The 25,114-nt window shown below is 50.4% G+C and overlaps 1 protein-coding gene across 3 annotated transcripts in view; it reads left to right on the top strand.

Moving 5' to 3' along the window:
- The window catches only part of znf638 (zinc finger protein 638), a 279,892-nt gene that overhangs the window by 206,895 nt on the left and 47,883 nt on the right, over positions 1-25,114 (top strand). For all 3 annotated transcript variants that reach the window (XM_078224710.1, XM_078224700.1, XM_078224717.1), the window contains exons 17-18: positions 18,184-18,218; positions 22,283-23,576. In XM_078224710.1, coding sequence (XP_078080836.1) covers positions 18,184-18,218; positions 22,283-23,576 — 1,329 coding nt within the window. The remainder of the gene's footprint in view (positions 1-18,183; positions 18,219-22,282; positions 23,577-25,114) is intronic.

Below are 25,114 nucleotides of genomic sequence, written 5' to 3'. Positions count from 1 at the left end.
TTAATTAAGTATTTTCTCACATGTGTTCTGCATACATTGTTATTAATGTTTTATTTAAATAAGCTATTTGATTATCATCAAAATGGGTTTGATGGATGACAGTCAGGAACTGCGTGAGTCCTTAATGAGAGCTGCGTGCAGCTCCGGAGCTGCAGGTGCAGACCCCAAACCTAGGTGATTTAGCTTACTTGCAAGATTGGAAGTAGTTGTGGTTTATGGGTTAACAATGTTGCTGATAAATTGTATAATGAGCACTCTATAGTGTTAGGCAAGTAGCAGGACTTGGCATCAGATGATTGGTTGAAGCTACCATGGAATACCACGAAGCAGTCCGTATGAAAGGGCTCAAACTGCAGTTGTGTGCCTTTCGGGAGAGATGTATTGAGGGGGTCCCACTAAGCATGTGTATGAGACTGATTTGCCTGACAAATGGGCAAGCTAATGCATCTAATTGCAACCTATTAATTAAAAATATATATTGTTGGCACTTCTGGAATTGTTGGGGCGGCACGGTAACACAGTGGTTAGCACTGCTGCTTCACAGCTCCAGGGACCTGGGTTCGATTCCCAGCTCGGGTCACTGTCTGTGTGGAATTTGTACATTCTCCTCGTGTCTGTGTGGGTTTCGTCCGGGTGCTCCGATTTCCTCCCACAGTCCAAAGATGTGCGGGTTAGATTGATTGGCCATGATAAAATTGCCCCTTAGTTTCCTGAGATGCGTAGGTTAGAGGGATTAGTGGATAAAATATGTAGGGATATGGGGGTAGGGCCTGGGTGGGATTGTGGTCGGTGCAGACTTGATGGGCCGAATGGCCTCTTTCTGCACTGTACGGTTCTATGGATCTATGAGGCTTTTTGTCTTGTACTCTTTCATGTTGAGCAGCCTGGTTTGAATTTGTAACTAAATTTGGCAGTTAACTGTTTTCTGCTGCATTTTCCATGGCAATGCCTCTACCTATCAGATTCTACTTGCCAACCAATCAGCACTTTGTTCTCTCGCAATATAAATTGTTCTCTTACTGTTGATTTATCTTGCATTTTTAAAAATAATTTTGGAATGTGGGTGTTGTTGGCTAGACCAGCATTTATTGCCCATCCCTAGTTGCCCTTCAGAAGATGATGGTGATCTGCCTTCTTTAACTGCTGCAGTCCTTGAGGTGTAGGTACACTCACAGTGTTAGCTGTCTTGATGAGCAGAAGATGAAAAGCTTCGATAGTATGTCTTTTTTTCAGTAAACCCTATATTGGCTACATTCTAGTTCAAGCTATTAGTGGGATTTTCAGCTGGCCAATACTTGAATCTTAGCCTTGACCAAATGAGGCACCTGTTTCTGACACTGGACCTGCCTATTACATGGTGCTACAGTTAGTTACAATGGAGGTCGCTCTCCTGGAGTAAGAACAAAAGTAAAAATTGCATTACATAGCAAGCTGAGGATAATTTTTCTAATCCAGAATTGGGGTTAATGACTACTGACTATGGTCACAATTACTTAATTTTCCACAAGAATTCAAACTGACAATTGTTAATGCACAAAGATCATGGCGAGTTGTTTATCTCTGTGTACTTGGCACAGCCTATCGTACCTGTGCAGGCTCATTTCAAGTGTTATCCAATTAATCACACTCCTGTGATCTTTCCACATAGCCCTGTAGAATTTTACCGTTTCAACAACTTATCCAATTTTCTTTTGAAAGTTGCTGTTGAATTTGCTTTCACTCCCCTTCAGGCAGTGCATTCCTGACCTGAACAACTCCCTGCATTATATGTCCCTTCTGGTTTGTTAGCCAGTTTGCTTAATACCATGTTCTCTGGTTACTAATCCACCTAGCAGTGGAGACAATTTCTACCTATATACTTCTATCAAAACTGAATATAATTTTGAAAAATTAATTCTCCCCACAATCTAGATTGGCATCTCAGTAGTGCCAGTTTTTTTAATGTATGGCATCTCATGATCAAAATCACCCAATAACTTCGATTTCTCGAGTCTAAACATAACATCGTCTCATTCTTTCTACCAAAATACTTCATTACTGGTCATTAGCTTCCATGGAGTCCAAAAGAAAGCTGTAATTTTCTGTGCAAATATTCTGATCTGATGAGTCCTGTGTTTAACAAGCTTGACCACTGGAAAGGGTAGCAGGTTTTTCTTTATTCATTCGTGGAACATGAGCATCACTGGCTGGCCAGCATTTATAGCCCATCCCTAGTTGCCCAAGGGCAGTTGAGTGTCAACCACATTCCTGTGGCTCTGGAGTCACATATAGGCCAGACTAGGTAAGGACTAGTGAACGAGATGTGTTTTTCCAACAATCGACAATGGTTTCATGGTCATCAGTAGATTCCTAATTCTAGATATTTTTTATTGAATTCAAATTCCACCATCTGCCGTGGCGGGATTCGAACCTGGATCCCCAAAGCATGAGCTGAGTTTCCTGGATTGATCGTCTAGTGATAATGTCACGAGGCCATCGCCTTCCCTGTGGTAGTCCATTGTAGCATTTGGTATTGTTTCAGAACACCTCAACTGACCTGAAATGCATCTCCTTCAATATTTTTCCTTGGGAAGTGAACTTGACTGACTGGGCTGCAACTTGAGTAGATTTGAAGTGACAGACGTTCGAGGAGCTATCTAATATTCTCAGTAAGATTTATCCCTTCTCTTTGAGAAGGATACAATATCGCTGAATAAGGAATTTAAGGATAGTATCAAATTGGAAGGAACAATCTGCAAAGATTAGTGGTAGGCCAGAAGATTGGTAAAATTAAAGAAGCATCAGAGAATGACAAAAAATAGAAGCGTATGAGAGAAAGCTAGATAGTAATATAAATGCATCAACTATGAATTTCTACAAGTATTTAAAAAGGAAGAGGAACTAAAGCTAGTGTTGGTCCAGAGAGTGGGTTGGGGTAATTCATGATTGAAAACAAGGACATGGCAGAGACCGTTGAACAGGTATTTTGTGTCTGTCTTAACTGTAGAAGACTTAGTAAACTTCCAAAGATACTTAAATCAAGAGATGAACGGAGAAACTTAAAACAGTCACCATCATTGGGGAGCAGGTGCTGGGAAAACATTTGGAATGGAAGGGCTGTGTGTGTATTCCCTGTGCTGAGCCAGGGGGCTGTGTGTACCCCCCGTGCTGAGCCAGGGGGCTGTGTATACCCCCCGTGCTGAGCCAGGGGGCTGTGTGTACCCCCCGTGCTGAGCCAGGGGGCTGTGAGTACCCCCCGTCATGAGCCAGGGGGCTGTGTGTGTGTATTCCCTGTGCTGAGCCAGGGGGCTGTGTGTGTGTATCCCCGTGCTGAGCCAGGGGGCTGTGTGTACCCCCCGTGCTGAGCCAGGGGGCTGTGAGTACCCCCCGTCATGAGCCAGGGGGCTGTGTGTATCCCCCGTGCTGAGCCAGGTGGCTGTGTGTGTGTATTCCCTGTGCTGAGCCAGGGGGCTGTGTGTACCCCCCATGCTGAGCCAGGGGGCTGTGTGTACCCCCCATGCTGAGCCAGGGGGCTGTGTGTGTGTATCCCCCGCGCAGAGCCAGGTGGCTGTGTGTGTGTATTCCCTGTGCTGAGCCAGGGGGCTGTGTGTGTGTATCCCCCGTGCTGAGCCAGGGGGCTGTGTGTACCCCCCATGCTGAGCCAGGGGGCTGTGTGTACCCCCCGTGCTGAGCCAGGGGGCTGTGTGTATCCCCATGCTGAGCCAGGGGGCTGTGTGTATCCCCATGCTGAGCCAGGGGGCTGTGTGTACCCCCCGTGCTGAGACAGGGGGCTGTGTGTATCCCCCGTGCTGAGCCAGGGGGCTGTGTGTATCCCCATGCTGAGCCAGGGGGCTGTGTGTACCCCCCGTGCTGAGACAGGGGGCTGTGTGTATTCCCCGTGCTGAGCCAGGGGGCTGTGTGTGTGTATCCCCCGTGCTGAGCCAGGGGGCTGTGTGTATCCCCATGCTGAGCCAGGGGGCTGTGTGTACCCCCCGTGCTGAGACAGGGGGCTGTGTGTATTCCCCGTGCTGAGCCAGGGGGCTGTGTGTGTGTATCCCCCGTGCTGAGCCAGGGGGTTGTGTGTGTGTATCCCCCGTGCTGAGCCAGGGGGCTGTGTGTATCCCCATGCTGAGCCAGGGGGCTGTGTGTACCCCCCGTGTTGAGACAGGGGGCTGTGTGTATTCCCCGTGCTGAGCCAGGGGGCTGTGTGTGTGTATCCCCCGTGCTGAGCCAGGGGGTTGTGTGTGTGTATCCCCCGTGCTGAGCCAGGGGGCTGTGTGTATCGCCATGCTGAGCCAGGGGGCTGTGTGTGTGTATCCCCCGCGCAGAGCCAGGGGGCTGTGTGTGTGTATCCCCGCGCAGAGCCAGGGGGCTGTGTGTGTGTATCCCCCGCGCAGAGCCAGGGGGCTGTGTGTGTGTATCCCCGCGCAGAGCCAGGGGGCTGTGTGTGTGTATCCCCCGCGCAGAGCCAGGGGGCTGTGTGTGTGTATCCCCGCGCAGAGCCAGGGGGCTGTGTGTACCCCCCGTGCTGAGCCAGGGGGCTGTGTGTGTGTATCCCCCCACGCAGAGCCAGGTGGCTGTGTGTGTGTATCCCCGTGCTGAGCCAGGGGGGCTGTGTGTATCCCCCGTGCTGAGCCAGGGGGCTGTGTGTGTGTATCCCCCGTGCTGAGCCAGGGGGCTGTGTGTGTGTATCCCCCGTGCTGAGCCAGGGGGCTGTGTGTATCCCCCGTGCTGAGCCAGGGGGCTGTGTGTGTGTATCCCCCGTGCTGAGCCAGGGGGCTGTGTGTGTGTATCCCCCGTGCTGAGCCAGGGGGCTGTGTGTGTGTATCCCCCGTGCTGAGCCAGGGGGCTGTGTGTGTGTATCCCCCGCGCAGAGCCAGGGGGCTGTGTGTATCCCCCGCGCTGAGCCAGGTGGCTGTGTGTGTGTATCCCCGTGCTGAGACAGGGGGCTGTGTGTATTCCCCGTGCTGAGCCAGGGGGCTGTGTGTATCCCCCGTGCTGAGCCAGGGGGCTGTGTGTGTGTATCCCCCGTGCTGAGCCAGGGGGCTGTGTGTGTGTATCCCCCGTGCTGAGCCAGGGGGCTGTGTGTGTGTATCCCCGTGCTGAGCCAGGGGGCTGTGTGTGTGTATCCCCCGTGCTGAGCCAGGGGGCTGTGTGTGTGTATCCCCCGTGCTGAGCCAGGGGGCTGTGTGTGTGTATCCCCGTGCTGAGCCAGAGGGCTGTGTGTGTGTATCCCCCGTGCTGAGCCAGGGGGCTGTGTGTGTGTATTCCCCGTGCTGAGCCAGGGGGCTGTGTGTGTGTATCCCCGTGCTGAGCCAGGGGGCTGTGTGTGTGTATCCCCCGTGCTGAGCCAGGGGGCTGTGTGTGTGTATTCCCCGTGCTGAGCCAGGGGGCTGTGTGTGTGTATCCCCGTGCTGAGCCAGGGGGCTGTGTGTGTGTATCCCCGTGCTGAGCCAGGGGGCTGTGTGTGTGTATCCCCCGTGCTGAGCCAGGGGGCTGTGTGTGTGTGTATCCCCGTGCTGAGCCAGGGGGCTGTGTGTGTGTGTATCCCCGTGCTGAGCCAGGGGGCTGTGTGTGTGTATCCCCCGTGCTGAGCCAGGGGGCTGTGTGTATCCCCCGTGCTGAGCCAGGGGGCTGTGTGTGTGTATCCCCGTGCTGAGCCAGGGGGCTGTGTGTGTGTATCCCCCGTGCTGAGCCAGGGGGCTGTGTGTGTGTATCCCCGTGCTGAGCCAGGGGGCTGTGTGTATCCCCCGTGCTGAGCCAGGGGGCTGTGTGTGTGTATCCCCGTGCTGAGCCAGGGGGCTGTGTGTATTCCCTGTGCTGAGCCAGGGGGCTGTGTGTATCCCCCGTGCTGAGCCAGGGGGCTGTGTGTGTGTATCCCCGTGCTGAGCCAGGGGGCTGTGTGTATTCCCTGTGCTGAGCCAGGGGGCTGTGTGTATCCCCCGTGCTGAGCCAGGGGGCTGTGTGTATCCCCCGTGCTGAGCCAGGGGGCTGTGTGTATTCCCTGTGCTGAGCCAGGGGGCTGTGTATACCCCCCGTGCTGAGCCAGGGGGCTGTGTGTATCCCCCGTGCTGAGCCAGGGGGCTGTGTGTGTGTATCCCCGTGCTGAGCCAGGGGGCTGTGTGTGTGTATCCCCCGTGCTGAGCCAGGGGGCTGTGTGTGTGTATCCCCCACGCAGAGCCAGGGGGCTGTGTGTGTGTATCCCCCGTGCTGAGCCAGGGGGCTGTGTGTGTGTATCCCCCGTGCTGAGCCAGGGGGCTGTGTGTGTGTATCCCCCGTGCTGAGCCAGGTGGCTGTGTGTGTGTGTCCCCCGTGCTGAGCCAGGGGGCTGTGTGTATCCCCCGCGCAGAGCCAGGAGGCTGTGTGTATCCCCGTGCTGAGCCAGGGGGGCTGTGTGTGTATTCCCCGTGCTGAGCCAGGGGGCTGTGTGTATTCCCCGTGCTGAGCCAGGGGGCTGTGTGTATCCCCCGTGCTGAGCCAGGGGGCTGTGTGTGTATTCCCCGTGCTGAGCCAGGGGGCTGTGTGTGTGTATCCCCCGTGCTGAGCCAGGGGGCTGTGTGTGTATCCCCGTGCTGAGCCAGGGGGCTGTGTGTATCCCCCGTGCTGAGCCAGGGGGCTGTGTGTGTGTATTCCCCGTGCTGAGCCAGGGGGCTGTGTGTATCCCCCGTGTTGAGCCAGGGGGCTGTGTGTGTGTATCCCCCGTGCTGAGCCAGGGGGCTGTGTGTGTGTATCCCCGTGCTGAGCCAGGGGGCTGTGTGTGTGTATCCCCGTGCTGAGCCAGGGGGCTGTGTGTGTGTATCCCCGTGCTGAGCCAGGGGGCTGTGTGTGTGTATCCCCGTGCTGAGCCAGGGGGCTGTGTGTGTGTATCCCCGCGCTGAGCCAGGGGGCTGTGTGTGTGTATCCCCCGTGCTGAGCCAGGGGGCTGTGTGTGTGTATCCCCGTGCTGAGCCAGGGGGCTGTGTGTGTGTATCCCCGTGCTGAGCCAGGGGGCTGTGTGTGTGTATCCCCCGTGCTGAGCCAGGGGGCTGTGTGTGTGTATCCCCCGTGCTGAGCCAGGGGGCTGTGTGTGTGTATCCCCATGCTGAGCCAGGGGGCTGTGTGTGTGTATCCCCCGTGCTGAGCCAGGGGGCTGTGTGTGTGTGTATCCCCCGTGCTGAGCCAGGGGGCTGTGTGTGTGTATCCCCGTGCTGAGCCAGGGGGCTGTGTGTGTATCCCCCGTGCTGAGCCAGGGGGCTGTGTGTATCCCCCTTGCTGAGCCAGGGGGCTGTGTGTGTATCCCCCGTGCTGAGCCAGGGGGCTGTGTGTGTGTATCCCCATGCTGAGCCAGGGGGCTGTGTGTGTGTATCCCCCGTGCTGAGCCAGGGGGCTGTGTGTGTGTATCCCCGTGCTGAGCCAGGGGGCTGTGTGTGTATCCCCCGTGCTGAGCGAGGGGGCTGTGTGTGTGTATCCCCCGTGCTGAGCCAGGGGGCTGTGTGTGTGTATCCCCATGCTGAGCCAGGGGGCTGTGTGTATCCCCCGTGCTGAGCCAGGGGGCTGTGTGTGTGTATCCCCGTGCTGAGCCAGGGGGCTGTGTGTGTATCCCCGTGCTGAGCCAGGGGGCTGTGTGTGTGTATCCCCATGCTGAGCCAGGGGGCTGTGTGTATCCCCCGTGCTGAGCCAGGGAGCTGTGTGTGTGTATCCCCGTGCTGAGCCAGGGGGCTGTGTGTGTATCCCCCGTGCTGAGCCAGGGGGCTGTGTGTATCCCCCGTGCTGACCCAGGGGGCTGTGTGTGTATCCCCCGTGCTGAGCCAGGGGGCTGTGTGTGTATCCCCCGTGCTGAGCCAGGGGGGCTGTGTGTGTGTATCCCCGTGCTGAGCCAGGGGGCTGTGTGTGTGTATCCCCGTGCTGAGCCAGGGGGCTGTGTGTGTGTATCCCCGTGCTGAGCCAGGGGGCTGTGTCTATCCCCCGTGCTGAGCCAGGGGGCTGTGTGTGTGTATCCCCCACGCAGAGCCAGGGGGCTGTGTGTGTGTATCCCCGTGCTGAGCCAGGGGGCTGTGTGTGTGTATCCCCGTGCTGAGCCAGGGGGCTGTGTGTGTGTATCCCCCGTGCTGAGCCAGGGGGCTGTGTGTATTCCCCGTGCTGAGCCAGGGGGCTGTGTGTGTGTATCCCCGTGCTGAGCCAGGGGGCTGTGTGTGTGTATCCCCCACGCAGAGCCAGGGGGCTGTGTGTGTGTATCCCCGTGCTGAGCCAGGGGGTTGTGTGTATTCCCCGTGCTGAGCCAGGGGGCTGTGTGTGTGTATTCCCCGTGCTGAGCCAGGGGGCTGTGTGTGTGTATCCCCGTGCTGAGCCAGGGGGCTGTGTGTGTGTATTCCCCGTGCTGAGCCAGGGGGCTGTGTGTGTGTATCCCCGTGCTGAGCCAGGGGGCTGTGTGTGTGTATCCCCGTGCTGAGCCAGGGGGCTGTGTGTGTGTATCCCCCGTGCTGAGCGAGGAGGATATGCACATAGCACTAGCACTGCTGCGTTATTAAGATGCTTCTCGGTGCTGTTCGTGAGCGACCCAGGATTTTGGACGTCACCACCGACCTGGGAAAAAGCTTCCCACCGTTCACCCTATCTATGCCTTTCATAATTTTATACACCTCTATTAGGTCACCCCTCATCCTCAATCTTTCCAGTGAGAACAAACCCAGTTTACCCAATCTCTCCTCATAACTAAGCCCTTCCATACCAGGCAACATCCTGGTAAACCTCCTCTGTACTCTCTCTAAAGCCTCCACGTCCTTCTGGTAGTGTGGCGACCAGAACTGGGCGCAGTATTCCAAATGCGGCCGAACCAATGTTCTATACAACTATATATATTTCCAAATCCATGTGGTGTGTGTGACTTGAAGGGAATCTCTGGAATTCTCTGCCCACTGAAGTGGTGGAGGCTACCTCGTTGAATATGTTTAAATCACGGATAGATGGATTCCTGATCGGTAAGGGAATTGGGGGTTATAGGGATCAGGCAGGTAAGTGGAACTCATAGAAATCATGGAAACCCTACAGTACAGAAAGAGGCCATTCGACCCATCGAGTCTGCACCGACCACAATCCCACCCAGGCCCTACCCCCATATCCCTACATATTCTACCCGCTAATCCACGCATCCCAGGACACCAAGGGGCAATTTTAACATGGCCAATCAACCTAACCCGCACATTTTTGGACTGTGGGAGGAAACCGGAGCACCCGGAGGAAACCCACGCAGACACGAGGAGAATGTGCAAACTCCACACAGACAGTGACCCAAGCCAGGAATCGAACCCAGGTCCCTGGAGCTGTGAAGCAGCAGTGCTAACCACTGTGCTACTGATCCACTTCAGATCAGCCATGATCTTGTTGAATGGCGGGACAGGCTCGAGGGGCTAGATGGCCTACTCCTGCTCCTATTTCTTATGTTCTTATGTTCACCTGCATCCCTTGGGGTTTAAGAGATGCTGCTGAAAAAGCCTTGACTAGTTGCTGCAATGCATCTTGTAACCAGGGAGCTGGTGTGTAGTCGTAATATCATTGGATTAGTAATCCAGAAGTCCAGGCCAATATTCTGGGGACGTGGGTTCAACTCACACCATGGCAGGTGGTGGAATTTAAATGTAATTATTCAATTAATTAATAAAACCGCAACTGAAGCTCGTCTTCGTAATGGTGCCGTGGAACTAAAAACTCATCTGGTTCACTAATGTTCTTTCGGGCATTGGAATAGAATCCCTATGGTGCAGAAGGAGGCCATTCGGCCCATCAAGCCTGCACTGACAGCAATCCCACCAGCCTGTATCCCCCACATACTTACCCTGCCAATCCTCCTAAACATCTTGGTACACTAGGGGCAATTTAGCATAGCTAATCAACCTAACCGGCACATATTTAGATTGGGAGGAAACCGGAGCACCTGGAGGAAACTCGCACAGACACGGGGAGAATGTGCAGACTCCACACAGACAGTGACCCGAGGCTGGAATTGAACCCGGGTGCCTGGCGCTGTGAGGCAGCAATGCTTGCCACCGTGCTGCCCTATTATGGCCTACATGTCACTCTAGACCCACAGCAATGTGTTGACTCTTAAAAGCCCTTTGAAAATACCTAGCCAGCCACTCAGTTCCACCAAACTGCAACAGAGAAGTCCAAAAGGAATAAAACCAGGCTGACCACCTAGCATTGATCAAGGGACAGAAAGCAATAAACACATTCCCCTTGAGCCTCATTAACATCTGGGGGCTGTGACAAAATTGGGAGAGCAAACTCTCAGATTAGCCAATAAAAAATAGCCTGCCATCATATTCACTGAATCATACCTTACTGCCAGTGACCCAGCAATCACCATCTGTGTTCCACCAGCAGGACAAACCCACCAAGTGGTACAGTAGTATATAGTTGAGGTGGAGTTGTCCTGGGAGTCTTTGACAGTGACTCCAAACTCATGAAGTCTTGTGACATCAGGTCAAACATGACAAGGAAACCTGCTGATTACCTACTGCCCTTTCTCAGCTGAGGATTAAGTACTTCAACACCACTTGGAAGAAACACGTCAGGTGCATAAATATGGTGGAGTACTTAAACATTCATTACCAACAGTGTCCAGGTAGCACCCATACAGGTGGCTTAGTCTTGAAGGACTTAATGGCCAGGCTTGCCACATGGTGAGGGAAAAACAGACTAGAGTGTCTCACCAATCTTATCTGTCCCAGATGCATCTGTCCATGGTGGTATCAATAGATGACTGCCACACAAAGTCCTGTCTTCACACTGAGAATACTCTCCCACAGTACTAAATGAGCTAGATTTGGAACAGATTGAGTAACTCAAAACTGGGCATCTATGAGGCGCTGTCGGCTAACATCAGCAAATTGCATTTAACCACAACCTGGAAACTCATGGCTCGACATATCCCCCTGCTACCATTGCGATTAAGCGGGGGGTCAGGCCTGGTTCAATGAACTATGCAGGAGAGCATGCCAGGAGCAGCACCAGACATAGCTAAAAATGAGATGCTCAACTGGTGATGACTACAACGCAGGACTACTTGCATGCCACAGAAGCAGCATGCGATAAAGCTAAGTGATGCCAAATATATACAGTCCTGCCACATGCAGTTATGAATGGTGGTTGAAAAATCAACAACTAACCAGCCTTAATGATGGGGAAGCCCAGCCTATCAGTGCAAAAGACAAGGCTGAATTTGCAACCATCTTGAACAGGGAGTGCTGAGTATATAATCCATCTAGGCCTCTTCATGAGGTCCCCAGCATCACAGATGCAGACTTCAGCCAATTCAATTCACTCCATGTCAAGGAGTGACATGGTTCTGCAAAAGCTATTGGTCCTGACAACATCTTTACTGAAGACTTGTTCTCCAGGACTAGCCTTGCCCCTAGCCAAGCTGTTCCAGAACAGCTACTGGATTAGCATCTATCCAGCAATGCAGAATGTTGCCCAGGTCTGTCTTGTCCACAAAAAACACGACAAATCCAACCCAGCCAAATACTGTCCCATCAGTATACTGTTGATTGTCAGTAAAATGATGGAAGGTGGCATTGACAGTCCTATCAAGCAGCACTTAACTCCGCAAAAACCTCCTCACCTTATTACAACTTTGCTTCAAACATGGACAAATGTGCTGAACTTGACTGATCTTGACTTCAAGGCAATGTCTGACTGAGTGTGACATTAAGGAGCTGTAGCAAAATTGAAGTCAATGGAGATTGGGTAAACTCTCCACTGGTTGGAGTCATACCTCGCACAAATGAAGATTGGTTGTGGTTGTTGGAAATAATTCACCTCAGCTCCAGATTTTCACTACACGTTTTCCTCTGATAGTGCTCTGGGTCCAACAATCCTCAGCTGCTCCATCGATGACTGTTCTCCATCATAAACGTCAGAAGTGGGGAAGTTCACTGATTGTAGTGTTCGATACAATTTAAGATGACTCAGATACTGAAACAGTTGGTGCTCATTTGCAGCAAGACCTGGACAGGATTCAGGCTTGGGGTGCTAAATAGCAACTAACATTCACCATGACCTTTTAGGGGGCAATTAGTGATGGGCAACAAATGTTGACCGAGCAAGCGATACACACATCCCATGAAAGAAAAAAAATTCCATTCATGGAAATAGGGGGGCAGAAAGCAGAAAACAAAAGGTAGCCTAAGCTAAAGGCAAAATACTGCGGATACTGGAAATGAAACAAAAACAGAAAATTCTGATGAAGCATCATCCAGACTCAAAACGTTGGCTCTATTCTCTCTCCACAAATGTTATCAGATCTGCTGAAACTTTGCAGCATTTTCTGTTTTTGATAAGTAGCCTAACATCTGTGATTGGGAAAATGCTGCAACCCATCATTAAGGACGTGGCAGCAGGACATTTAGGAACTGTCCGGCAGATCAACAAGGTTTTATGAAAGGGAAATAGTGTTTGACAAATTGAGAGTTCATTTGAGGATGTAACAAAGCAGGGTAAATAAAGGGGAACCAATAGATGTAGTGCATTTAGATTTTCAAAAGGCATTTGATAAGGTTCCACATAAAAATAAGAACTGGTGCTGGACATAATATATTAATATGGATAGATGATTGGCTAACAGGAAACAGTTTTACAGGTTTAGTCATTTTCAGTTTGACAAACTAGTGAAGTGCCACAGTGAACAGTGCTGAGGCCTCAACTATTTGCAATCTATATTAATGACTTGGATGAGTCATAGAGGTTTACAGCATGGAAACAGGCCCTTCGGCCCAACTTGTCCATGCCGCCCTTTTTTTAAAACCCCTAAACTAATCCCAATTGCCCGCATTTGCCCCATATCCCTCTATACCCATCGTACCCATGTAACTATCTAAATGCTTTTTAAAAGACAAAATTGTACCTGCGTCTACTACTACCTCTGGCAGCTTGTTCCAGATACTCACCACCCTCTATGAAAAAATTGTCCCTCTGGGCACTTTTGTATCTCTCCCCTCTCACCTTAAACCTATGTCCTCTAGTTTTAGATTCCCCTACCTTTGGGAAAAGATATTGACTAGCTGATCTGTGCCCCTCATTATTTTATAGATCTCTATAAGATCACCCCTCAGCCTCTTATGCTCCAGAGACAAAAGTCCCAGTCTATCCAGCCTCTCCTAATAACTCAATCCATCAAGTCCCGGTAGCATCCTAGTAAATCTTTTCTGCACTCTTTCTAGTTTAATAATATCCTTTCTGTAATAGGGTTTCCAGAATCACACACAGCATTCCAAGTGTGGCCTTACCAATGTCTTGTACAACTTCAACAAGACATTCCAACTCCTGTATTCAATGTTCTGACCAATGAAACCAAGCATGCCGAACGCCTTCTTCACCACTCTGTCCACCTGTGACTCCACTTTCAAGGAGTTATGAACATGTACTCCTAGATCTCTTTGATCTGTAACTCTCCCCAACACCCTACCATTAACTGAGTAAGTCCTGCCCTAGTTCAATCTACCAAAATGCATCACCTCGCATTTGTCTAAATTAAACTCCATCTGCCATTCCATTTGGCCCAATTGATCAAGATCCCATTGCAATTGGAGATAAATTTCCTCACTGTCCACTATGCCACCAATCTTGGTGTCATCTGCAAACTTACTAACCATGTCTCCTATATTCTCATCCAAATCATGAATATAAATGACAGATAACAGTGGACCCAGCACTGATCCCTGAGGCACACCGCTGGGATGAGGGGACCCGTGTGCCTTGTAGCCAAATTTGTTAATACTAAGATGATGTGAAGGAAAATTGTGAGGGAGTCGCAAAGTGTCTGCAAAAGAAAATGGCAAATAGTGGATAATGTGGGAAAATGTGAGTGTGTCCACTTTGGCAGGAAGAATAGAAAAGCAGAATATTATTTAAATTGGAGCTGAAACTCATACATGTATCACAAAAAGTTAGTATGCAGGTAATTAGAAGGCATGTGGCCTTTAATAGGGTACATTTCAAGGGCTTGCAAGAGCAGAGACATAAATCACTGAAGATAGCAGGATAGATTGAGCGTGGTTAATAATGCGTTTGGGCTTTACCAACAGAGGCATAGAGTACAAAAGCAAGAAAGTTATTTAAAACCTATAGAAAACACTGGTTTGGCCCTTGCTGGAGTACTGTACCCAGTTTTAGACACCACACTTTGGAAGGATGTGAAGGTATTAGTGAGAGCGTGGATAAAATTGATGAGAATGGTTCCAGAGATGAGGAACTTCAGTTGTGTAGAAAGATTAGAGAGATTTGGAGTGTTATCCTTGCAGAAGAAAAAGTTAGAACATAGAATAGTACAACACAGGAACAAGCCATTTGGCCCATGATGTTGTGCTGAATATGGTGCCAAATTAAACTAATCCCTTCTGCCTCCCCTTGGTCCATATCCCTCTATTCCTTTATATTCATGTACTTATCTAAAAGCCCCTAAACGCCCCTATCATATCTGTCTCCATCATCACCCCTGGTAGCGCATTTCAGACACCTATCCCTCTCTGAAGTACTTGCCCCTCACATCTCCTTTGAACTTCTCCCCCCTCTCTCTCTCTCTCTCTGTCTCTCTCTCCCCCCGCCTCACCTTAAGCATGCCCCCGAGTATTAGACGTTTCAACTCGGGAAAAGATTCTGACTGTCAACCCTGTCTAGGCCTCTCATTGTATAGACTTCTATCAGGTCTCTCCTCAGCCTCCGCCGCTCCAGAGGAAACATCCCTAGTTTGTCCAGCCTCTCCTTATAGCTCATCCCCTCTAATCCAGGCAGCATCCTGGTAAACCTCTTCTGCACCCTCTCCAAAGCCTTCACACTCTACCTGTAATGTGGCAACCAGAATTGAATGCAATACTGTAAGTGCAGCCTAACCAAAGTTTTATAAAGCTGTAACATGACATCTGGACTCCTGTACTCAATGCCACAACAAATAATGGCAAGCATGCCAAAGGCCGCCTTTACCACCCTATCTACCTGTGTGGCCACTTTTAGGGAGCTATGGACTTGAACCCCAAGATCTCTTTGTACATCAATGCTGATCAGGGTCCTGCAATTAACTGTATACTTACCTTTAACATATGATCTCCCAAAGTGCGGCACCTCGTGCTTGCCCGAAGTAAATTCCATCTGCCATTTCTCCGCCCATATCTGCAACTGATCTATATTCCCCTCTATCTTTTGACAACTTTCTACACTATCCACAACTCCACCTATTTTTATGTCATCTGCAAACTTGACTAACCCACCCATCTACATATGAAATTGTCATTTATATATATCACATTTATTGTCATTTATATATATCACAAAGAGCAGAGGGCCCAGTACGGATCCCTTTGGAACACCACTAATCACGGACCTCCAGCCAGAAAAACATCCTTCCACCAGTAGTTTCTGACTTATATGGGCAAGCCAATTCTGAATCCAAGTGGCCAAATTATCGTGGATCCCATGCATCTTAATCTTCTGGATGAGCTACCATGAGACCTTGTCAAAGGCCTTACTAAAATCCATGGAGACAACATCCACTGCTCTACCGTCATCGATCACCTTTGTCACCTCTTCGTAAAACTCAAATCAAGTCAGTAAGACATGATGTGGCCCACACAAAGCCATGCTGACTTTCCCTAATTAGGCCATGCTTTTCCTAATGCACATAAATCCTATCCTTAAGAATCTTCTCCAATAGTTTCCCAACCACCGATGTGAGACTCATTCTATAATTTCCTGGATTATCACTATTTCCTTTCTTGAACAGAGGAACAACATTAGCTCTTTATCAGTCCTCCGGGACCTCTCCAGTGGCTAGCGAGGATACAGAGATCTTTGTTGGGGCCCCAGCAATCTCCTTTTTTGCGTCTCTCAATAACCTGGGGTAGATCCCATTGGGCCCAGGGGACTTATCCACCTTAATTCTCTTCGAGATGCAACACCACTTCTTTCTTGATCTCAAAATGCCCTAGCATATTAGCATGCTCCACACCAATCTCACTATCCTCCATGTCCTTCTCCTTGGTGAATACTGATGCGAAGCACTCATTTAAGACCTCGTCCACATCCTCTGCTTCCAAAGATAAGTTCCCTCCTTTATCTTTGAGTGGTCCTACCCTCGCCCTATGCATGTATACAATGCCTTGGGATTCTCTTTAACCCTACTTGCCGAGGTATTCATTTCATAGTCCCTCCTTGCTGTCCTAATTCCCTGTTTCACTGGAAAGAAATTACAACATGCTGCTGTGCAGAGGGACCTGGGGGTCCTTGTGCATGAGACCCAAAAACCCAGTCTGCAGGTGCAACAGGTGATCAAGAAGGCAAATGGGATGTTGGCCTATATCGCAAGGGGTATAGAATATAAAAGCAGAGATGTCTTGCTGCATCTGCACAGGGCATTAGTGAGGCCGCAGCTGGAATACTGTGTGCAGTATTGGTCCCCTTATTTGCAGAAGGATATATTGGCCTTGGAGGGAGTGCAGAGAAGGTTCACCAGGTTGATACCAGAGATGAGGGGTGTTGACTATGAGGAGAGACTGAGCAGATTGGGTTTGTATTCGTTGGAATTTAGAAGGCTGAGGGGGGATCTTATAGAGACCTATAAGATAATGAAGGGGCTGGATAGGGTAGAGATGGAGAGATTCTTTCCACTTAGAAAGGAAACTAGAACTAGAGGGCACAGCCTCAAAATAAAGGGGGGTCAGTTTAGGACAGAGTTGAGGAGGAACTTCTTCTCTCAGAGGGTGGTGAATCTCTGGAATTCTCTGCCCACTGAAGTGGTGGAGGCTACCTCGTTGAATATGTTTAAATCACGGATAGATGGATTCCTGATCGGTAAGGGAATTAGGGGTTATAGGGATCAGGTGGGTAAGTGGAACTGATCCACTTCAGATCAGCCATGATCTTATTGAATGGCGGGGCAGGCTCGAGGGGCTAGATGGCCTACTCCTGCTCCTATTTCTTATGTTCTTATGTCCTTAAGTTCTTTCCTGCTTTCTTTATATTCCTCATGGACCCTGTCTGATTTTAGCTTCCTAAACCTTACATGGAGCACACCAGGATGATAGGGAGTGGGATAGCTTGATCTTGGTTTCAGATAAAGCTCGGCACAACATTGTGGGTCGAAGGGCCTGTTCTGTGCTGTACTGTTCTATGTTCTATATGCTTATTTTGTTCCTTTGTTTAAATTCACAACCTCCCTCCTTATCCAAGGATCCCTTACCATCCTTGGCCTTCCTCCTTACTGGAATATGCTGGTCCTGAACTCGGATCAGTAGGTCTTTAAACAATTCCCACATGTCAAATGTAGACTTGCCCAATATCAGCTCCTCCCAATTACCTCTCCCGAGCTCCAGACTAATACTGTCGTAATTTGCCCTCCCCCAATTTAGCACCTTCCCACAAGGTCCTGACTTAACTTTATTCATTGCTATCTTAAAACTTAAGGAGTTTGATAGACATGCTCAAAGTCATGAGGGGTCTGGGCAGATGGGGAACAACTGTTCCCACTGGTGGGAGGCAGGATCAAGAACCAGAGCACACAGATATATATACGAAAAAAAACGGTGACCTGAAGAATTTCTTTTTAATACAGCAAATGGTTGAGATCTGGAATGGACTGCCCAAATGTGGTGGATTGAATAGAGGCACTCAAAGATGAATTGAATTATTATCTGGAAAGGAAGAAATTGCAGGGCTATATGGAAAAGGCAGGGAAGTGGCACGAGGTGAATTACTGCCTTTCAGTGAATAATTTCTTCCAAGAGCCAACACAGACCAATGGGCTGAATGGCCCCCTCCTGTGCTGTAACTGTTCAATGATTCTCTTGTAAGGGGGATGGAGTACAAGTTGCGAACTTTTTAAAACAACTATACAGTGCATTTGTAAGACCACAACTGGAGTCCTGTATACTGTATAACGGTTACTGGCCACTTATCAGCTCAAGCCCGGTCTTGCTGCAATCCCTATGCAATTATCCTTCCTCTTTTGCCCAACTATCCACATATCCTGTGTAGGAAATTGCAGACTTTGTAACAGTAGCTAATATCCCTGTACTGTTAAACATCGTCACCTTCTCCCTATCCACTTCCCTGGTGGGACTGTCCATTGGTGGCTATAACCACATGCCATCATCAATATGTTCCACCCTCAAATACTGTTTCAGTTTGTCTCTGGTTTAAGTTGCTAAATTTACTAAAAATATTGTTTTCCTATCACAGAATGAAGAAAAGGCAGAAAATTCCATTGAGGGGAGGTAAGCATATTTTCAAATTGAATCTGCAAACAGATGCAGAGTTTGGTGCTGTCATAAATTCATAGGTTGATGGAATAGACTGCTGTATTTCTCCACCCCCACCACTGCAGGCGTTGACTCTTATGGTTCAGGTCAGAAACTCCAAAGTGTTTTATGGAGCCCGCCTGGATCATAAATTTTGCACCTTGAATTTGGCAAGGATAAGCATGATATGGTTCATCTCAAGTATGATTCAAATGACCCACTCGGGTGCTTTTATCAAACATAGTTTATTGAAGAATATAGTTAACATGTATAATAAGAATATTAGCAATAACTTATCAATTACAAACAAAACAAAACAACCACAATAATGTATAACCCTTAACAAGCATATCTAAGACGTTCCAATCAAACCACTCCCATAAACAAAACCCTTCCACAGGTGCAGTTCTCGTGATACACTCAAAACAGTTAGAAGTCAGAGCAACTTCCCAGAACATCAGTGAGAGACTCTGATCAAACCAACAGCAAATTTTCTACTGCAGGAAGGCAAAGAATCTTTCCTTCCAGCTAACCAGCAGAATTTCCAAAACCCAGACAGAGAGAGAGACTGCTTTCAGTCTGATGTCCACTGTTCAGATCCACAATTGAAATATTAAACTTGTCGCCAGCCAAAGTCTTGGGCCTATTCACCATTGAGCTGCCAGGTCAGATTGCCCAACACACTTTTGCAATGTGACCCACTGTCCCAGAGTGTGAAAGGACAGTATGTGACCCACTGTCCCGGAGCGTGGCCCACTGTCCCAGAGCGTGGCCCACTGTCCCAGAGTGTGAAAGGACAGTATGTGGCCCACTGTCCCGGAGCGTGGCCCACTGTCCCAGAGCGTGGCCCACTGTCCCAGAGTGTGAAAGGACAGTATGTGGCCCACTGTCCCGGAGCGTGGCCCACTGTCCCGGAGCGTGGCCCACTGTCCCGGAGCGTGGCCCACTGTCCCGGAGCGTGAAAGGACAGTATGTGACCCACTGTCCCAGAGTGTGAAAGGACAGCGTGTGACCCACTGTCCCAGAGTGTGAAAGGACAGCGTGTGACTCACTGTCCCAGAGTGTGAAAGGACAGTATGTGGCCCACTGTCCCAGAGCGTGGCCCACTGTCCCAGAGTGTGAAAGGACAGTATGTGACCCACTGTCCCAGAGCATGGCCCACTGTCCCAGAGCGTGGCGCACTGTCCCAGAGCGTGAAAGGACAGTATGTGGCCCACTGTCCCAGAGTGTGAAAGGACAGTATGTGGCCCACTGTCCCAGAGCGTGGCCCACTGTCCCAGAGTGTGAAAGGACAGTATGTGGCCCACTGTCCCAGAGTGTGAAAGGACAGTATGTGACCCACTGTCCCAGAGTGTGAAAGGACAGTATGTGGCCCACTGTCCCAGAGCGTGGCCCACTGTCCCAGAGTGTGAAAGGACAGTATGTGACCCACTGTCCCAGAGCGTGGCCCACTGTCCCAGAGCGTGGCCCACTGTCCCGGAGCGTGGCCCACTGTCCCAGAGCGTGAAAGGACAGTATGTGGCCCACTGTCCCAGAGTGTGAAAGGACAGTATGTGACCCACTGTCCCAGAGTGTGAAAGGACAGTATGTGACCCACTGTCCCAGAGTGTGAAAGGACAGTATGTGGCCCACTGTCCCAGAGTGTGAAAGGACAGCGTGTGACCCACTGTCCCAGAGTGTGACCCACTGTCCCAGAGTGTGAAAGGACAGAGTGTGACCCACTGTCCCAGAGTGTGAAAGGACAGAGTGTGACCCACTGTCCCAGAGTGGGAAAGGACAGAGTGTGACCCACTGTCCCAGAGTGTGAAAGGACAGAGTGTGACCCACTGTCCCAGAGTGTGAAAGGACAGCGTGTGACCCACTGTCCCAGAGTGTGGCCCACTGTCCCAGAGTGTGAAAGGACAGAGTGTGACCCACTGTCCCAGAGTGTGAAAGGACAGAGTGTGGCCCACTGTCCCAGAGTGTGAAAGGACAGCGTGTGACCCACTGTCCCAGAGTGTGAAAGGACAGAGTGTGGCCCACTGTCCCAGAGTGTGAAAGGACAGCGTGTGACCCACTGTCCCAGAGTGTGAAAGGACAGCGTGTGACCCACTGTCCCAGAGCGTGGCTCACTGTCCCAGAGTGTGAAAGGACAGTATGTGACCCACTGTCCCAGAGTGTGAAAGGACAGTATGTGGCCCACTGTCCCAGAGTGTGAAAGGACAGTATGTGGCCCACTGTCCCAGAGTGTGAAAGGACAGTATGTGGCCCGCTGTCCCAGAGTGTGAAAGGACAGCGTGTGACCCACTGTCCCAGAGTGTGAAAGGACAGTATGTGGCCCGCTGTCCCAGAGTGTGAAAGGACAGCGTGTGACCCACTGTCCCAGAGTGTGAAAGGACAGTATGTGACCCACTGTCCCAGAGTGTGAAAGGACAGTATGTGGCCCACTGTCCCAGAGTGTGAAAGGACAGTATGTGGCCCACTGTCCCAGAGTGTGAAAGGACAGTATGTGACCCATTATCCCAGAGTGTGAAAGGACAGCGTGTGACCCACTGTCCCAGAGTGTGAAAGGACAGCGTGTGACCCACTGTCCCAGAGTGTGAAAGGACAGTATGTGACCCATTATCCCAGAGTGTGAAAGGACAGCGTGTGACCCACTGTCCCAGAGTGTGAAAGGACAGTATGTGGCCCACTGTCCCAGAGTGTGAAAGGACAGTATGTGGCCCGCTGTCCCAGAGTGTGAAAGGACAGCGTGTGACCCACTGTCCCAGAGCGTGGCTCACTGTCCCAGAGTGTGAAAGGACAGTATGTGACCCACTGTCCCAGAGTGTGAAAGGACAGTGTGTGACCCACTGTCCCTGAATGTGACCCGCTGTCCCAGAGTGTGAAAGGACAGCGTGTGACCCACTGTCCCAGAGTGGGAAAGGACAGCGTGTGACCCACTGTCCCAGAGTGTGAAAGGACAGAGTGTGACCCACTGTCCCAGAGTGTGAAAGGACAGCGTGTGACCCACTGTCCCAGAGTGTGAAAGGACAGAGTGTGACCCACTGTCCCAGAGTGTGAAAGGACAGAGTGTGACCCACTGTCCCAGAGTGTGAAAGGACAGAGTGTGGCCCACTGTCCCAGAGTGTGAAAGGACAGCGTGTGACCCACTGTCCCAGAGTGTGACCTACTGTCCCAGAGTGTGAAAGGACAGAGTGTGGCCCACTGTCCCAGAGTGTGAAAGGACAGAGTGTGGCCCACTGTCCCAGAGTGTGAAAGGACAGCGTGTGACCCACTGTCCCAGAGCGTGGCTCACTGTCCCAGAGTGTGAAAGGACAGTATGTGACCCACTGTCCCAGAGTGTGAAAGGACAGTATGTGGCCCACTGTCCCAGAGCGTGGCCCACTGTCCCAGAGTGTGAAAGGACAGAGCGTGGCCCTCTGTCCCAGAGTGTGAAAGGACAGCGTGTGACCCACTGTCCCAGAGCGTGGCCCACTGTCCCAGAGTGTGAAAGGACAGTATGTGGCCCACTGTCCCAGAGCGTGAAAGGACAGTATGTGGCCCACTGTCCCAGAGCGTGAAAGGACAGTATGTGACCCACTGTCCCAGAGTGTGAAAGGACAGTATGTGGCCCACTGTCCCAGAGCATGGCCCACTGTCCCAGAGTGTGAAAGGACAGCGTGTGACCCACTGTCCCAGAGTGTGAAAGGACAGCGTGTGACCCACTGTCCCAGAGTGTGAAAGGACAGTATGTGGCCCACTGTCCCAGAGCGTGGCCCACTGTCCCGGAGCGTGGCCCACTGTCCCAGAGTGTGAAAGGACAGTATGTGACCCACTGTCCCAGAGTGTGAAAGGACAGAGTGTGGCCCACTGTCCCAGAGTGTGAAAGGACAGTATGTGGCCCACTGTCCCAGAGCGTGACCCACTGTCCCAGAGTGTGAAAGGACAGAGCGTGGCCCTCTGTCCCAGAGTGTGAAAGGACAGAGCGTGGCCCTCTGTCCCAGAGTGTGAAAGGACAGAGTGTGAGGGATCATCCCACCCAGTCAGAGCAAATATTCATGAATGTTTTTGCTTTTTAGCTCTGATAATGCAGCTGAGCCTGAACCAATGGAGATACAAACATCTGCAGAGTCTAAAGAGGCAGAAAAGACTGAAGTAAATGATGAGAAAAATGGTGAGGCCCTGAGTGACCAGACTATGTCAGATTCCGTGAAGCCGACTACGGTGATGACGCCTGCTACGGAGATAGTAACAGAGACAACTGCACAGAACTTTGTCACAGCAACAGTCAATGAGCCATCTGCCCCTCATAAACCTGCTGTCACTGCTAAATCACCAACCCCAGCCGCTGCAGTCTCAAATTCAGCTGGTGCTATCAAACTTGGTAAACCAGCTCCAACCAGTGGAAATGAACCATCCAAACCTACACCAGCTGCTGCCAGTGCAGCTGTTAAACCTGCATTGGTAGCCACGAAGCTTGCTGTGGCTGCCACAGCTGCTGGCACCAAGCCTGCACTATCAGCTGTGAATGTGACCACCAAACCAGCACGAACTACACCCAGTGCAACCCCTCTGAATGTGGTGACTAAGTCGGTTACTGCCAACTTGGCCACCAAACAGGGCCAGACTGCAACCAGTGTAGCTAACAAACCATCTCTGGCCACAGGCGGTGCAACCAGCAAGCCCACTGCAGCTGGGGTTTACGCTGCCTCTAAACCTGCATTGTCCCCTGCAGCTGCTGCCAGCAAGCCAATCCAAACACCCTGTCAAACAGCCTCTAAACTCGCGGAGGCTGCCATCAATACCACCCCTAATGCTAACACAGCTGCCAAGGCATTGCCACCTGCTGCTGCCAGTGTAGTGACCAAACCAACATCAACCGCCAGCAATGTAGCAAGTAGTCCCAGTGCCACGTGTGGAACTACTCCATCTGTGGCACCCACTACCATTTCATCAGCTGCAGAGGGAGTCAGCCCGCAACTAACCACTTCGTCTCCGCCAGCCACACCTGTTGGTGAGGCTACCACTCTTGCAACAGCAGAAAAAGCCACCTCCCCAGCCTCTTCTTCACCACCTAAAACCAAAACTGCACCTCCAAAGTCTGTCGTGGCGAAACCAGGGAGCAGAGAAAGCAGTGCCTCAAAATTGAATGGGAAAAAAGTTGCTCTTGCTAAAAAGGATCATTTAATGAAGGAGCCTGGCAAACCTAGCACACCAGCTCGAGGTCGAAGCACCTCCAGGGATCGATCCAACAAAGAGGGAAGTGGAAGGAGCACCTCGTCATATCAGAAAGAGAAAGAATCCAGGCCTGAGCGCAGGCATATGTCTCAGTATCAACGGGACAAGGAGTATAAATCATTCACCAGGAGCAAGGTAAATGTTCCCAGGGTAATGAGCATGCATGTGGCTTCCCTCGAAGCCACATGTTGTGGTTTTAGTGTTGGCTGTGTGACTGAGCATCTAAAATTAGAGGAACAGCTTGTTGGATGTCTCCTCACTATACTCATTACTGAAAAAAAACTGTACTGTTACCAAGGCAGAGTTTTAGTGGCCCTGCCATTGCATAGTGGCTCACTGCTTCTCCTGGCTGTGTTCATTCTCATATTTGTCCTCTCTCTCCTCAGTATTGAGCAAAGGCCAAGGGGGAGCCTGCAATATCTTTTACACTAACACCAGGGTGGAGTTTAAAAGATAAGAACCAGAGGATTTGTTAAACAAAGAGCTAGTAATTGGTTGGATGTTGGAGAGAGGATGTTGGGATAAAGGGAAGGTTTTGATTGTTGGGATGTGACAAGTGGTACTCACTCTGGGATCTCAGCTTTTGACATATTTAGCAATGATTTGGATGATAGATTGAGTCGTGCAAACAGGTTTGTAGAACAGGTTAGGAGATGCAGTCAGTAATGCAGATGAGAGCAGGAAATTGAAAAGAGAGAATGAGACACAAGTGTGAAACCATCTTCTATAGATCTGAGAATCTGAATGCCTGTGACTGTCACTGTGGTGAACAACTTCTTCCTGATCTGTACTCAGCTTTTGATATAATTGACCACGTCATCTTCCTTGAATACCTTCCTACTCATTGAGCTAGGTGAGGCCACCCTCTTATCTGTAGCCATAACAAACATCTACAGTGCCTTCTCTTGCCACTGCTATACTATTACCTATAGTATCCTCCAAAGATCTGCCCTTGGCACCCTCCTGCTTCTTAGCTCCTTGCTGATCCTTGGCCACATTATCTGACAACTATATCAGTTTTCAAAAGTATGCTGATGACACCCGGGTCTCCTTCACCACCCCTGCACTCTCCAAAGTGTCAATCTGCTTGTCCAACATCCACTGCTGAATGAGCAGAAATTTCTTCCAACCAAATATTGGGAAGGATTTTACTCATGACTTTGGTCTCTGCCACGAGCTCCCTTTCCTATCTCCTGATGCCATCCCTCTTTCCTGGGCCACTGTCTTGAGGCTGAACCAGACTGTTTATAACCTCTGTGTCATATTTGATACCAAGATAAGCAACTGACCTGTTATCACTAAGACTGTCTACTTTCTGTAACTTTGCCTCAGTTCACCTGCAGTAACCTCATCCATGCTTTGACCATGGCCAACCTCCCATTTTCCAGTTCTATAAACAAGGCTCCTGATCTGGCAAAACTTTGATTTGAAAATTCTCATCCTTATTTTCATGGCCTTGTCCTTATCTCTGTAATTTTTTCCAGCACCATGAGCAGTTACTTCAATGTCACTGTCCTTTTACATTTTGTTGTGGTGTTTATGCATCATGCTTCAGTCGAACAAGCCGACACACCCTCCTAAATATCTGCTCAACAATTTATCGCTCTGTGCTTTCAGATGCCAAGGCCTTAAAGGGAGTCCCCTTCCTAAATTCCTCTACCTCTTATTTAAGA

The sequence above is a fragment of the Mustelus asterias genome, chromosome 1 (genome assembly GCF_964213995.1).
Source record: "Mustelus asterias chromosome 1, sMusAst1.hap1.1, whole genome shotgun sequence".
NCBI lineage: Eukaryota > Metazoa > Chordata > Chondrichthyes > Carcharhiniformes > Triakidae > Mustelus > Mustelus asterias.
Note: the sequence above shows the minus strand (reverse complement) of the source record. Positions and strands in the feature narration are given on the sequence as shown.